This window comes from Curcuma longa, chromosome 1 (assembly GCF_044706935.1).
Source record: "Curcuma longa cultivar G26 ecotype Majalengka, Jawa Barat chromosome 1, ITB_CL_G26_1.1, whole genome shotgun sequence".
In the NCBI taxonomy this organism is placed as follows: domain Eukaryota; kingdom Viridiplantae; phylum Streptophyta; class Magnoliopsida; order Zingiberales; family Zingiberaceae; genus Curcuma; species Curcuma longa.
The window spans coordinates 23,565,504-23,582,459 of NC_133861.1; the positions used below are offsets into that span (position 1 = coordinate 23,565,504).

A 16,956-nucleotide genomic window follows, 5' to 3' on the forward strand; every position below is an offset into this window, starting at 1 on the left:
GACTCCAATCCATGTCCACCTCCCACCATCTCTCGAAGTAATTCCATGGTCCCCAACCTCGACCATTTACTTTAGACCTGTTAAGACCAATTACTTCTCAATGGTATCATTGGTGCTTTCTTCCTATCTTGATTCCATTAATTGCTACCTCTAAAATATCTCTTGATGATTGTATTGCTCTTGCCAAGATCTATGCTGCTCTTAGTAGTAGTCAGATTTTTCAACTCAAAGCCCAAATCTCCAATCATGTGAAAGGATCGAAATCTATCACTAACTTCATGCAATACATCCAGTGCACTATGGATACTTTTGCCTCGTGAATGTCCTAGTTGACAATGAGGACCTTACTCTTAAGGTCCTCAATGGTCTTGATGACAATTACAAAGAAGTCTCTCATGCTATTCAGGTTCGTGATACCTCCATCTCGATTGATGAGTTGTATGAAAAACTATTCAATTTTGATGCTCAACTCTCAACAAAGGTCGATGTTCCTCATATTCCTACCACCGCCTTTGCCGTTACCCACTCTAGTAAATCATCTCCTTCCGGTTCATTCACAGGTCATACTTGGTCCTCTAGTGCTTCACGTGGTCGCGACCCTCGTTCTTCAGGTACTTGGCAACAACGATCTTCGATCGTCACCCCTACCCATGCCCTTTCCAAGGGCATTGCCAACTCTGTGGCCTCACTGGTCATTTTGGCAAGCGTTGCATTTCTTACCAATATCTACCATGGAATCCACAACAACAACCAACCCCTCCTCGCTTAGCTTATGCCACTCCTCAAGCTCACACGACTTCTCACCTGCATGCTAACCCCGTACCCACCGAATGACTTACGGACTTCAACGCCTCTCACTATGTGACCATTGATTTATCTAATCTCTCTCTATCTCTCCACTCTTTATACGCTGGCTCAGATACCATTGTTGTGTGTAATGACACTAGTTTGTCCATCTCACATAAGCTCCCTCACTTTACCTACATCTTCTTCGTCCTTATCTCTTATCAATACTCTATGAGTTCCTTCTATGACAAAAAATTTAATTTATATTGCCCAACTGTATTGTAGTAACAATATATTTGTTATCTTTTTACCCTCCTGCTTTCCGATGAAGGATTTGTGAACGGGGGATCTTCTGCTCATAGGTCCGTAATAATGGAATTTATGTTTGGTCACCCTTTAAGCCCTTTCACCCGCGCTCACTACTGTTGTCTCCACCACTATGTCACTATCCCTTTGACACTCTTGCTTGGGTCATCCTTTTTCTGACATTGTTTGTCACTTAGTCTCTAATAATGTTGTTTCAGTTTTGTCCAATGCTTTTTTAAATTTTCATTGCAATTCTTGCAATTTTAATACAAGTCACAAGCTTCTTTTTTCTGATTCCACTCTTACTTCCTCGTCACCCTTTGAATTAATTTTCTCTGATGTGTGGACCTCTCTAGTTCTCTCATTAGATGGTTACAAATATTATCTAATTTTTATTGACCACTTTTTCAAATATATATGGTTTTATTCACTTAAACACAAATTTAATGTTCTCCCTATTTTCACCAACTATAAAAATCATGTTGAAAAATGTTCAATCAGAAAATCATCTCTACACTAATAATAGGGATGAATTTCTTCCCTTAAAGTCATTCTTGCTATAATTTGGAATCTCCAACCTTACTATCCCACCTCATACACTCAAATAACAATGGTTATGTTGAACAATGCCATCGACACATTGTCGAAACGGACCTCACCTTGTTACACCAAGCATCCATCCCACCCACCTTTTGGCATTATGCCTTTGCCACCACAACCTATTTAATAAAGCATATGCCCAAAGTCAATCTTTCCATGCTCTCATCTTTTGAAAAACTCTTCCACCGTTCTCCCAACCTTTACAAGCTTCAAATATTTGGCTACCTGTGTTATCCTTGGTTATGTCCTTACACCAAGCACAAATTGGACCCTTGTTCTTCTGTTTGTGTCTTTCTTGAGTACTCTCTTACTTAGTGCATATCTCTACCTTGACATTTCTTCTTCCAAGGTTTTTGTCTCTCATCATGTTCGTTTAGTTGAGACTGTTTTCCCCTATATTAGTTCTCCCTCTACTGTCTCACTTGAACCCTTTCCTGATCCTGAATCCTCTAGTATGATCTACCCTATTCCATCCTCATCAGTGGCTAAACTCCCACACACGGATCTTGGCTCGCGCTCCACTTTTGCTCGTTCTCCTGATCCACCGTCCCCTTATACCTTCTCATGCACCACCTGACCCACTGCTGCCCTCATCCTCTATCTCTCACCCCATGCTGATCATGAACCTACATGAGCTACCACTGCCCTTCAGGACCCATCTTGGCGATACACCATGTTAATTGAATTTGATGCTCTTCTTCGCAATGGCATATGAGAGCGTATTCCTCCTCAACCTACTCAGAATCTCATTGGTTGTAAGTGAGTATTTGACATCAAACATCATTCTAATGGGTCTATTGATAATATAAAATTCATCTTGTTGCAAAAGGTTTTTATCAATGTCTTGGGATTGATTTCCATGACACCTTCTGCTTTATGGTTAAGTCAGTTATCATTCGCACTATCTTGAGTCTTGCTGTGCAGCATAGTTGGCCCTTACAATAATTTGACATAAATAATATTTTTCTTCATGGCTTCTTGGATGAAGAAGTTTTTATGGCCCAATCCCTAGGATTCCTTAATCGCAATTATCTCACCTATTCTTGCAAGTTAAATAATGTCATTTATGGTCTTAAGTAGGCATCCCGTGCTTGGTTTTAGGAGCTGCATAAATTTATCTTTCACTTTGCACCACAAGAAAATTCAAAAATAACGATAAAAATTATTTTCCGTCGCTAAAATAGCGACGAATATTAATTTCCGTCGCTAATTTAGCGACAAAATTTAACTTTCTTCACTATTTTGTAATTAAGCGATGAAAGTTTATTTTTCATCGCTATATTGGCAACGAAAGTTAATTGCCATCGCTAATTTACGATGAAAAATAATTTCTGTCACTATATTAGCGACGGAAGTTAATTGTCATTGCTAGTTTAGCGATGAAAATTATTTTTTATCGCTAAAATCATGATTTTTAGGGTTTCGACCCGAGTCTTTTCCCCTCATGCACACAAATTCCGATCGTGATCTTCTCCCAATCTCTGATCTTCGATCTCTGGCGTTCTTGACTCCCCCATGTTCCCAACTCTTCGACGTTCTTGACTCTTCGACGTTTTCAACCCTTCGGCATTCTCGATTCTCGTTGATTCTCGGTTGGTAAGTCTCTCCCCCATCGGTTTAATTAAGGTTTAGGGGTTACTGGCATCTGGCTCGGCCTGGGCTTGCTCATTGACCTCAGGACAGGCGGGCGACCTCGCCAGCATCAGGCTCGACCTTGGCGAGCTTGCCGACGTCGGTCTCGGCCTTGGAGAGCTTGCCGACGTCGAGCCCAACCTGGCCAAGCTAGGCGGGTTCAAGTTCGACCTAGCTGAGCTCGCCGGCGTCGAGGTTGGCTTGGAAAAGCTCAGCGGGGTTGGGCCCGACCTTTAGTGAGCTCGCCGATGTCGAGGCTGGCTTGGCTAAGCTCGCTAGGGTCGGGTCCGACCTGGCCGAGCTCGCCGGCGTTAGGGTTGGTCTGGCTGAGCTCGTCGGGGTTGGGGTTGACCTGGACGAGCTCGTCAGTGTCTGTTTAGACCTGACCGATCGAGCTTGTCGACATCGAGCTCAGCTTGGCTGAGCTCGCTGGCGTTTGTGCAAGCCTAGTCGATCTCGGTGGTGTTGGGCCAGGCCTGGTCGAACTCATCGTGGTCGGGCCTAGCCTGAGCAAGCTCGTCCGACTTTTTTTCTTCGTGTCATTTGTGCTTGTTGGCTAGGATCATAAGGTTTAGGGGTTTTAAGACGTAGTGTACTTGTGTTTGTTTTAATATGCAACTCCTTTCAGTCGCAGTTGTCTGAGAGATCTAAATGTCGTTCTAGAGACTCCGAGCTTGTTTTTCCATTTATATTGTAAGTGATATTTTTTCTGTCATTTATATTATATATCACTTTGTTGTTTGTATTGACACTAGATTATTATATTGACATTAGATGTTATTTTTTTTCTGCCATTTGTATTGACACAGGTGATTGTAATGATGTTATAGAGTTTTTTTTATTGAATTTGAATTATATAATTGATGTATGATTTTTAATACACGATACCAAAGTAGAACTTATGTTTAGAATAACTCGCCGACCACGAGATCGACCTCCCCATACAACCTGATCAGTTCTTTCATCATTAAATTTTATAGAATAGTAGAATCCTTTCATTATTATAATGCAACCAATATCATAATAAGTATTATTTGTTAGACTTAAAAATTTATTTGACATACAAATTTATTGGACTTACAAATTTATAGGGCTTACAAATTTAAAAAGGTTAATATTAACTATTACTTGGTAGACTTACAAATTTAACACATATAGGATAACATTAACCTTGTCAAAAATAAAAATACATCGTGTAAGTTCTAGTGATTCAATTAAACTTTATATAGCTTGGCTGCATAGTAGCTTGGTCGGCCATGATCTCGTACTTTTTTTCTTGCCTGGCTACAATATTAAGATTCAAACTCAAACTGAATGTTTAATTTAAGCTTAAATGTTATTGATAGTAATAAGTTTAAGTGCTTAAGAATTTATTTAAACTATCTGCAAGTTTAGTTTAATATATTATTTTTATTCAATAAAAATTTATTATTGTAGAAGGTTACAATGTATATGAATAAAGCTTGAATGTACAATAGATTAGAAAATAAATTTATCCGAGTTAAATATTATGCTGGAGTTGAAGAGTTTGTGAACTTTGCTAAAAGTCATCCAGAATGCATGAATGGTGCAGAGTTATGTTGTCTATGTAATCATTACAAATATAAAAATAAAACTTTCTGTGATGAGGATACCGTGAAAGTGCATATATGTAGAAATGATTTTGTTCTCAATTATTACAATTGGTACTGTCACGGAGAGTAATCCAATTGAAACTTCGACTGCTTCTTCATCTGACACAATTACTTTAGGGGAATCAATATCTAATGAGAATGTGATGCAATCAATGATTTATGACGCAATGAATGTAGTTGATCCATCCAATGTAGATGAAATAACAACACCTGTAGTTCAACAACTATATGACATGTTAAAGGTTAATGAAAGAGAAGTGTGGGAAGGTATTTCATCTGATCATTCTCAACTATCAATTAATGCAAGATTATTGAACATCAAGGCAGATTATTATTTTTCAAAACGATGTTACGATAATATTTATCAATTGATGTCAGATTTACTCCATGCTAATCACCAAATGACTGATAATTTCTATAATACAAAGAAATTGGTAAGGAATTTAGGTTTGCCCGTAGAGAAGATTGATTGTTGTATAAATAACTGCATGATATATTGGAATGAAGACAGTGAACTGATTGAATGTAGAATTTATACTCACCCTCGTTATAAGCATCGTAGTCGCATATTAGGGAAGAAAAAAAAAATATTGCATGGAAGGTTATGTATTACTTTCTATTAACTACTACACTTTAACGCTTGTATGCATCTCCCACGACAGCTAGCCACATGAGGTGACATCATAAGTATGTGCATGAAGGAGATATAATGTGTCATCCTTGTGACTCCACTGTATTGAAAATAACTTGATACAATATTTCTCTCCTTTGCGATGGAACCACGTAATATAAGATTGAAACTGTCTGCAGATAGATTTCAACCATTTGGTCAGTCATGACAACAATATTCATCTTAGCCAGTTATATTAACATCCATATAATTTACCGCCATGGATCTGCATGAAAGACGAATTTATATTTCTGATTGTGTTTATTCTAGGTCTAACGAATTCGAAAAAGAAGATAGATATTTTCTTGCAACCTCTGATTATCGAGTTAAATGAATTATGGAATGTAGGATCAGAGACTTATGATGTTGCAAGTAAAATCAATTTTACCTTGCATGCTATCTTATTATGGATAATTAGTGATTTTTTAGTATACTTAATGTTGTCGGGATGAAACACAGCTGGTAAGTTAGCATGTCTATATTGTATGACAGAGTCTGATACATTTTCATTACCATGCAGTGGGAAGATATTTTAGTTTGATAATCACCATAAATTTTTACCAGTTGAATACCCTTTTAGGAGAAATAAGAGAAATTTTCTAAAGAATAAATCATTGACCAATAATGAAGTCAGGTAGTTGACCAAATAGACAGTTTTGAATTCCTACCAACATATGATCCTAATTCTAATGAGATAAATAAATATATTGTTAGGATGTGCAAATGTGATTGAAAGAAAAGAAATATTTTCTGAGAGCTGCCATATTAGAAGTATTTATTGATTCGACATAATTTAGATGTGATGCACCTTGAGAATTTTTTTTTTCAATAATATCTTCAATACAGTAATGAATGTTTCTTGGAAGAATTAAAGACATTGCAAAATCAAGAATTAAAAAGATTAGTTAACAAACCTAAATTACATCAGAATGAAGCAACAAATCAATTTCCAAAGGTTTGTTATACATTAGACAGAGAAGGTAAGCAAACTTTATGTAGTTGGTTGAAACAAATAAAATCTCCTGATGGGTATGCTTCCAATATGACCCAATGCGTGGATATGAATAAGTTAAAAATATTTGGAATGAAGAGTCATAACTGTCATATGTTTATGCAAAGACTTGTCAATAGCTTTTCATGACCACTACCTAATAATGTTTGACAAGCACTTACAGAACTGAATCTATTTTTCATAAATTTGTTTGCCAAGTGTATTATGACGACCGATATGCTTAAGCTAGAAACTGATATTGTTGTCATACTTATGTAAGCTTGAGCACATATTTTCATCTAAGTTTTTTTAATTCAATGGAACATTTACCCGTTCACCTACTTTACGAGGCACAACTAGCTGGTCCTGTTTAGTATAGCTGGATGTATCCATTTGAATAATTTTTGAAGAAATTAAAGAATAATATTTATAACAAAGCAAGAGTTGAGGGGTCAATATGTAATGCTTATTTGATTGAAGAAACAACTTATTTCTGCTCATATTATTTTGTTGATAATGTTAAAACAGACATCGTAAGAATCCTAGAAATTCTAATGATACTAAACCAATTGACTCAACAATGCTTTCTATTTTCAAGTTTCCTGGTAAGCCAATTGGTGTTTCTATTTCAAGATGGTAAATCAAAAAGAATATCATGCTACAAGAACATACATACTCCTAAATTATGAGGAGGTCAAACCGTACATAAGATGAGTTGATTGATATAATCAACTACTAATCCTTTTTTATTTATGTTTGGTATCCCAATTGTCTTAAATTTATCTTTCAACCATTACAACCTTTACGGACAATAACTTCAGTATAAAAATCCATCAATTAGTGCAAGTGAAGTCAAGAAAAAGTTAGAGATGAAATTTACATTGTGGCTTCAAATCTATGTAAGTTAAAGAATAAATAATTTTTCATATATCAGTATCAAATTTTGACCTAATTTATATCATACTTACTATTATAGGTGAATGATCATAGAATATCAAATGTGAAAGATGAAAGGATAATCAATCTTGCATCTAGACCCCTTCGTAAGATACAAGTGTATTTGGTTATTATGTTAATGGTTTCAAATTCCATGTGCCACAATAGGATTCACAAAGACTAACCTTTAATTCTGGTGTTTACGTATAAGGATCTATCAATAACAATAATTCAGAGTTTGATTATTATGGGAGACTTGAAGAAATCATTGAGATCGAATATCCTACCTTACCCATAAAAAGGTGTATGTTATTCAAATATTCTTGGTATGATCCGACTCCCAGAACAAGAACCAGAATGCACTGAAACTATAATTTAATTGAGGTTAATGCAAATAAAAGGTTAACAAGTTTGAACCCTTCATTTTTGTGGTCCAAGCGAGTCAGGTTTTCTATCTTGAATATCTGATAAAGGTAAGAATAGTTAGTGAATGGTTAGCTATTTATCATATAAAGGCTCGTTTGACCATAGAAATACTGAACTCCAACATGACATAACACCATGATGCAATTCAAAATGAAGAAGTGGAGATACATTTAGTAAATTTTCAGATTCAATCAACATCCATCTTATTTGTAGATGCTAATGTATCTTGTCAAGAGATAGATGATGGAGACATGTCCAGTAGTGAGGAGCTTGTTGAACTAACTAAGTCTAGCGAGGATGATCCTCAAAATATTAATGTTGATGATTTAGATTGTAACGATGAATGAATATTAGCATTATTATAAATTAATTCAGAATAAGTTAAAATTATTTATTTTGTTACATGTATATCTCACTAACAATTTGATTATTATTTTGAATGTGTATGTGTTATAATGTTATTTTGTAGATATATATATCTCAGACCAAGTAGCAGCACCCAGTGGCCAGACTCTATTGCGAGTTTTGGGAGTTAGTAAGTATTGGTGTTATTAGTAATTTTTAATTCATATATTTTTTATAATATATGTCTAATATTTATATATTTTATAATGCAGTTTTACTCAAGATGGTCATTCAGTTGCGACCTACATATCTAATAAATTTAGAAATAGAGTCTGTCTTTCAGGTATTACATGGAGGCATGTCGACGAGGGCATACAAGACTTTTACTACTAAGAGTTTTTGGTAAGTCATTTTTATTATCAGGAGTTTTATTTGTTTATACTAATTTTTAAACTTTTTTTTTACAAAAAAATATAGCTGGGAGCCAAGGCACAAGGAGACATTTAAAGAAATATGAAATAATACCTGTGCCAAATTGTACAAAGATCTACTCTACAAATGCAGACGAAAGGGTGTAAAATCATCTTTTATCTTAGTTGATATTTGGGATGCATGACAATCCATCCGGACTGTAGAAAGATGACAGTCAAATATTCAGCGACAGCTCGAGCTAACAGAAATACTGAGCTGGCTCGCCCTAGCATCGGATCCACAAAGCATATAGTTAAACCCCATTCCATCGTTGAGCATGCCATGAATTTGGTGAGTTTATAATTAATATATTTATATTAGAATTATTTAATTAAGAATAATTTTATTTTGATTTAATTATATTATTTAATATTCAGGAGCATGAGTTACAATGATCTCCTACTTGTTAGAGATTTTTACTAAATTACATAAGTCTAAGGATGACATATTTATCGATCCTCGATCACAGACATTACATGCAAGAATTTAAAATTTAAACTTATCTAACTGTTAATAATGATTATTTTTTTTAATTTTATATCTTATATGAATTTATTTTTAAATATGATGAAATAACTATCAGAGTAGCATAGGCGTCTCTGCTGATAAAGAGGGAGGTGAGATGCAGACTCTCTCCACTGACCAAGTGAATGAAATTTATTATGATGTGGTCGATGGAAGGAAGAAGAGCTCCACCCTCTACGATTTTGGGTCCCAAGCGAGAGTCGTCTATGACTGTGTGATGACCCCTAGGGTCAAGAGTCGTCCCAATGGATCATCTATTAGGGTAGAAGTCCTATAGCAAGAAAATCAAGAATTTAAAAATCGACTTTCCACATTAGAGGTGACATTTCAAGAGTCTCGCCAAGCCCAATTGCGAATACGAGAAAATTACACAGGAAATACGTGAATTCATGGTTGCATGAGTTAAACGTTGAATTCGTCGTATGACTTTGACTCGTAGGAGACTCAGGACCCTCACGACTATTAGGATCCTGATCAGTAGCTGCATGAGAGGTATGTTAACATTTTTAACTTTTCTTTTTTTATTTAATTATCACTCGTGAACATGCAAATTAAATTTATTAATTTTCATAATAAATATATATCCTTGATTTATTACTAACATATCTTATTATATTTTTTTGCAAGATTCATGCTTTTAATTGGATATTTTAGATATTTAATAAAGAAATGCTATGCTGCGCGATGAGGAATATGCGACCCGTGCACGACACCTGCGACCCATCGCCGGTGCCGCCCGCCGCTCGCCGCATCGTCCGGCCACCGCCGGCCTATCCCTCGAGTGCGATCGACGCGCAGCTCGCCGACGCTCCGTCCGACGTCGGATTCCGGTCGGATAGTGGTCGGAATCCGACGTAATTTGGCTGGAAACAGCCGCCCCCACTGCGCGGCCACTGTCGACGGCGATCGGGCTGGATTCCAACCGAATCGCGACCAGAGACCGATCGAGGAAGGGCCGGCGTCGCACGCTGGTCTTTCCTCGGCTGGTCTCCGACCGCGATTCGGCCGGAATCTAGCCCGATCGCGCTAATGTCGTGGCGCGGCCACTGTCGACGGCGATCAGGTCGTGTCGCGCAACACGGATCGCGTAGCATTGCAATTTCGTAAGTTGTGATTATATTGAGACATTTGATATGCTATTATTATATTCATATATTTGATATGTTATCATTGTATTCAGATATTTGATATTTGTGTTTGTATTGTGATTTAATTAGTTTAATTTGAGATATTTGATATATTGAATGTATTCATTTGTTATGCTTGATATATTGTAATTGGATTGATTTAAGATATTGAAATTATTAAGTTGTTGTATTGGTTTAACTTGTATCGTGATTGAATTATTTAAGATATTAAATTTGTTAAGTTGTTGGATTTATTTGTGATTGTAGTGTTGTTTATTGAAGTTGTTGGATTGTATGTATTATCAAAACCATCACCTGTGATGGTTTATAGTTATTTATGAAAATGTAAATAGAACACTACGATAAATGAAAAGAAGCTGTAAAATTTACTAGATATTAGCAACGAAAATTTTAATTCGCCGTTAAAGTTAGCGATGGATATTTTAATCCGTCGTTATAGTTAGCGACGGAATTAAATATTTATCGCTAGATCAGAGACGGAACAATGTATTCTATTTACGGTGTTAACGATAGAATTAAATTTTCGTCGCTAAACTTAACAACGGAATTAAATTTCCGTCGCTAAATGACGTCGCGATTAAAAAAATTTAGAAACGAGAAAATTCCATCGCTAATCAGTCGTTAACATTATTTAGCGACCGATTATGATGAATATTTTTGTAGTGTTTACAAACTATTCAAACGGGTTGTTCCTGAAATCTTTGGATCCGAAAGCAGAGTTATTGAGGTTGACCGCAAAGTCTCCGTGCTCTGAAACACATTGCGCTTACGAAGAACTCTACCAGCAATTTCCACGTCCAACTTTATCAGGATGAAGCTGATCGATGCCATTCAAAATTAGTTGATAGTAAGAATTGAAAATCTGAATTATATAAAAAAAAAATCTGATCTGAATCAAAAAGGGTAAAATAATTATGATAATTATTAAAGGGTAAAATAAAAAGACATTTATTATTATTATTTTTATTAAAATAATGTTTCAAGATAATTTTTATCTAAAAATACTCTTATTAACAATAAGGCTATAGTTATTTTGACATTTTTAATTATAACTACTAATATAGAGTAAAATTAACTTAATTTAATTAAAATTATTATATGTGAAATTCTATTTTATTTAAATATTCATAGCACTTATGTTATAGTTATCGAAATGATTATAAAGTGATTTTGACCGAATTTAAACATTTTAAAATAATTTTAATTTAGTAAAAAATATGTAAATATAACAATATTTTATATGCAATAATTTTAATTAAATTTAATTTATTTAATATATCATAACAAATATAATCATAACTATTCTACTTCGAAATAGCTACGTCACAATTGTCGAAATATAATTGTCACAGTAGTATTTTAAAGCGAAAGTTACTGGAAAGGAAGAAATGAGTCTATGAATGTAAGAATGGTGGAAGTTCACCTTCTTCAATTATAAAAGATAAATAATAATAGCGCTCAATTATGAAAATAGGACCTGAAATGAAATGAAATGAAATGAAATGAAATAATAGTGTTTCGAGCCATTTTCTAACTATAAATATGACTCCCTTCCTCAGTGTCTCCACCGACCACCGGCATCTCTCTACAGCCGATCTCCACCAATGGCGCTCCCTCAGTGGGCGATCACCTTAGCCATCGTGCTCGCCGCCGCCGTCGCGCTTCTTCGGCGGAGACGAGGGCGGAACGTTCCCAACCTGCCGCCGGGCCCCCGGCCGTGGCCCATCATCGGCAACCTCAACCTCATCGGCAGCCTCCCCCACCGCTCCATCTACGATCTGTCCAAAAAGTACGGCCCCCTCATGTCCCTCCGCTTCGGGTCCTTTCCTGTCGTCGTCGGATCCTCCGTCTCCATGGCCAAGTTCTTCCTCAAGACCCACGACCTCTCCTTTGTGTCCCGCCCGAAAACCGCCGCAGGCAAGTACACCACCTACAACTACTCTGACATGACCTGGTCGCCCTACGGCCCTTACTGGCGCCAGGCCCGCAAGATATGCCTCCTGGAGCTCTTCAGCGCCAAGCGTCTCGACTCCTACGCGTACATCCGGGTGGAGGAGGTGCGCGATCTGAATCGCGCCCTGTTCGCCGCCGCTTCCTCTGCCTCTCCTGTCCTCCTCAAGGACCATCTCTCCACCGTCAGCCTCAACGTCATCACTCGTATGGTTATGGGGAAGAAGTACATCGACCCGGCGGTGGAGAGCGCGATCGTGTCGCCGGAGGAGTTCAAGGAGATGCTCGACGAATTGTTTCTGCTGAACGGGGTGATGAACATTGGGGATTCGATCCCCTGGCTGAATTTCTTGGATCTCCAAGGATATATTGGGCGGATGAAGAAGCTGAGCCGCAAGTTCGATCGGTTCCTGGAGCACGTTCTCGACGAGCACAACGAGAGGCGCCGGCGCGAGGGTACGGAGTTCGTGGCCAAGGACATGGTCGATGTGCTCCTGCAACTCGCCGACGATCCCAATTTGGACGTCAAACTCGAGAGGCACGGCGTCAAGGGCTTCACCCAGGTGCGTACCGCACTACTCTACTCTACGCTTCTTAGTTCCAGCATTTTGTCGAACAGCGTTTCCGCGTCAGATTCGAGCCGAACTACTGGTTTTAATACATCATTTATTATCAATCATTGTTCTGATCGAACAATTATCAATACTTTTGGCCATCGCAATCTCAGTTTCTTTACCGAGAATCTTCAACCAATTAAATCTGGAGAAGAAATGGCTTGCAAATCATCAACAAAATAATTGAAAATTTTCAATACTGGAACTACTATTTGTGACTAGAAACGAATACTATTTAATATTTGAACAAAATTGTAGGACATGATTGCCGGTGGCACAGAGAGCTCATCGGTGACTTTGGAGTGGGCCATCTCGGAGCTCTTGCGTCGTCCTGAGGTGTTCGAGAAGGCGTCGGCGGAGCTGGACCGCGTGGTTGGCCGCGGGCGGTGGGTGGAGGAGCGCGACATCCCCAGCCTACCCTACATCGAGGCGATCGTGAAGGAGACGATGCGGCTCCACCCGGTGGCGCCGCTGCTGGCTCCCCGCCTCGCCCGCGAGCACACCACCGTCGACGGCTACGATATCCCCGCTGGCACGCGGGTGCTGGTGAGCGTGTGGGCCATCGGGCGGGACCCGACGGTGTGGGACCATCCGGAGGAATTCCAGCCCGAGCGGTTCGAGGGTAGCACGCTGGACGTTAAAGGGCATGATTACGAGCTGCTGCCCTTTGGCGCCGGCCGGCGGATGTGCCCCGGCTACAACCTCGGGCTCAAGGTCATCCAGCTCACTCTCGCTAATCTTCTGCACGGGTTCCGGTGGAAGCTGCCGGCGGGAAAGAAGGCGGAGGAGATGAGCATGGAGGAGATCTTTGGGCTGTCGATGCCGAAGAAAGAACCGCTGCTTGTGGTGGTGGAGCCGAAGCTGTCGGTTCATCTTTATTAAGAGTGATTATTATTAATCCAGTGTGCCCTATAATAGTGTCAGTAGTAGGTTGTACTTCCGTATAACAACCTTTTTTATCAGTGTTTTATTGTTTTATCAAAAAGTAGTTTTTCCTCCAAAATTAAGCTAATTGTTAAACTTAACTCACATTACAAAATTTTAAAAAAATTTTATATCTAATTGTAAGATATTTAGTTAACATTTGGACATATTAGTTAAATATTTTTCCATTTAAGCAAGAAATATCTCAAACCGAGAAATATTGTCAAAATAAAGTAGATTATTGGCAAGATTCAGACAAAGGCCCCATGCTCTATTGGCAGCTAGTTGATATGAATTCCACACTTATGGTTCTCTATTCTTTTATGGTGGATCGGATAGTCCAGACACGAGGAAGAACTATTTATATCTTACAACCCAATTAATTCAAAATAAATTAGATTATTGGCAAGATTCAGACAAAGGCCCAATGCTCTACTGGCAGCTAGTTGATATGAATTCCACACTTATGGTTCTCTTTTCTTTTATGCTGAAACAGATGATCAGACAAGAAACACGAGCCACGAGGAATATCTATTCAGGGATTCCACTTTTGCAGAAGAAGAGCTATTCAGATCTTACAGCTCAATTAATTAGAAATAGTTGATCTGGGCCCACATTGCCGTCAGATAAATTCAAAAAACTAGTCCGCTCATAGTCCGACGGCTCAGTACATCAAGTTTTCGAGTGCCTTTTGGGGAATAACCCTCAATATCAAAATTCAACCACTACACCTTTGGCCATCTCACCGTCTCTGAGGGCAATAATTTTACCTTTTTGATCCAACATATTCTATACAAAATTGTTATTATATGAAATATCACTGTTATATATATATATATATATATATATATATATATATATATATATATATATAGGATTGATATCCTGCGCGATGAGTTTACGCGACTCCGTGCGCGACAGCCGACGTGGCGAGGAGTTTCACTGTTCATCCTCCATCGTGGCCGAAACGAAATCCCGAAATAAAATCCCGCCTCTCCCAAAATAGCGCGGCCGATTCTCAATTCGAGCTTCCGCTGTGGTTGAAAAGGAAGCAGAGAAGGATGCGACTGCAGCGGAGGTGAAGAACGAGAAGGGTGGTCCGGTTGTGGAGAAGGCCTCGTCCTTCAGGGAGGAGAGCAACTTCTTGTCGGATCTCAAGGAATCCGAGAGGAAGGCGCTGGTGGAGCTCAGAGCCGTCGTCGAGGAGGCCATCCTCAAGAACAAGCTATTTAGAGATGAGTCAGAGCCGTCGGAGGGGAAGAAGAAGGTCCATGGAGAAGGGGAAAAACTGGAACTTGACAAATCTGCTGAGGCGAAGCACACCGACGAAGAAAAACCCGACCTCTCTACCCAAAACCCTAAATCCTATTCGCTCCTCTCGCGTCGCTGCATTCGGCCCACCCCCTGCTCGCCCGTCGCTCCTCTCGTTTCTTCACCCCCTTTGCCTATTTTTAGATTTTGACAGGGCAGTTTTGCAGGGCACCGCCGCGTTCATGAGGAAAGGGGATCGGAAGAGGAAGAGAAGAAGGCGGAATGGTGGAGGAGTTGGTGGAGGAGTTTCCTGATGCCACAGCGAGGTCACCGCAGCAGCGATCGCGGCAGGACCAACGAGGATGAGCCATCGCGCGTACCGGGTGGAGAGCACAACGCGGCTCGTGTAATGGAGGATCGATTCCCTTTCCACTTTCTTCTATCGCAGGTCCGACCTCTTCAAGCTCGGCCTCTGGAACTGGTATCAAAATCTCTCTTTTATTCTCATCTCTCTAGCTAGTATCGAAATCCCCAATTAACCTATGTGCTCTCAATTGAAATCGATCTATGATTCAATTTGCTAGAAGTTTTTTTTTCATTATTTGATATCAAAGTTCAAATTTGTTAATGCAGGATATTAAATTTTTCTTCTATGATAAAAAGTGTATGTAGTTGAGGAGCAATTAGGACTAGAGCCTACATAAACAAAACGAGAACATATATTAAGATTGTATTGTGAATTTCAAATCGACATTTTGTAGAACACTTCACCTCCAATAGGGCATTCCACCATTCAAATATTTATTTCTCAAGAAAATCCACTTTAAGTTAACCCTTTTTTATTAGAAATTTACTGAACTCATATTTGATTATTGCTTTTTTTTCAAATGACAAATTTATAAGATCGTTGTCATCAAATAACTTTATAAGATGGATGACATTAAATAACTATGGATAAAGTGTGATGAAGGAAAGATAGTATTTATGGTTTGATCATTCTTTTTTGGTCAATGATTAGATAAAGATTCATAAGAAGCCAAGGTAAAGATCTTAACGACTTCTGCAAGTATTTGAAATTCTTCCAAAGTGAAGAAACTGAATGGTCAACGCAGTGTTGTATTTTTGAAATAAAAAGATGGTCTTTATGTTGCATGTTTCATTTATTTGCTTTCGCTTGTCAATTTCCATAGCTCTTGGCACTGTTGTCCACCATAACCTATGGCTCTTGATCTTGTTTACATCCATCTTCATGAATGTTAACTGTTGTGGTTATCTAAGACACTCATCTACATTGAAGATTGCAGGAAAGATGATCCTGAACTCAGCTAAGAGATAGAGAAACAGTTTGTGGATCTCCTCATAGAGGAAGTGAAGCTACAAGAGGCTGTTGCTGAGGAACACGCTAACCACATGAATGCAACCCTTCTCGACGCCAATAAATCAGCTTCTCAATACCAAAAAGAGGCCGAGAAGTGCGTCGATGCAATTGAGATATGTGAGGAGGCTAGAGAACGAGCTGAAGCTTCCCTAAGAAAGGAGAAGAAGATAACAATACTTTGGGAGCGACGAGCACGCCAATTAGGCTGGCAAGACGCATGATCCAAATTTGTGTATTTGCTCCAAAACCATACTTCTTGCTAGCATTCTCAGGGTTAACAGTAAAAGTTAACTGCATAAAGGGAATGATCACTTCATTGGATTTGGATCTGCGTTATACTTGAGGTATTCTCAGGTTTGATGATATCTG

At 38.5% G+C, this 16,956-nt stretch overlaps 1 protein-coding gene across 1 annotated transcript; it reads left to right on the forward strand.

Moving 5' to 3' along the window:
* Positions 1 to 12,074: 12,074 nt before the first annotated feature.
* LOC141839236 (trimethyltridecatetraene synthase-like) lies at positions 12,075 to 13,916 on the forward strand. Its single transcript, XM_074726943.1, has 2 exons — positions 12,075 to 12,983; positions 13,293 to 13,916. Exons 1-2 carry the CDS (start codon positions 12,075 to 12,077, stop codon positions 13,914 to 13,916), a joined length of 1,533 nt encoding a protein of 510 aa, XP_074583044.1.
* The last annotated feature ends 3,040 nt before the right edge of the window (positions 13,917 to 16,956 follow it).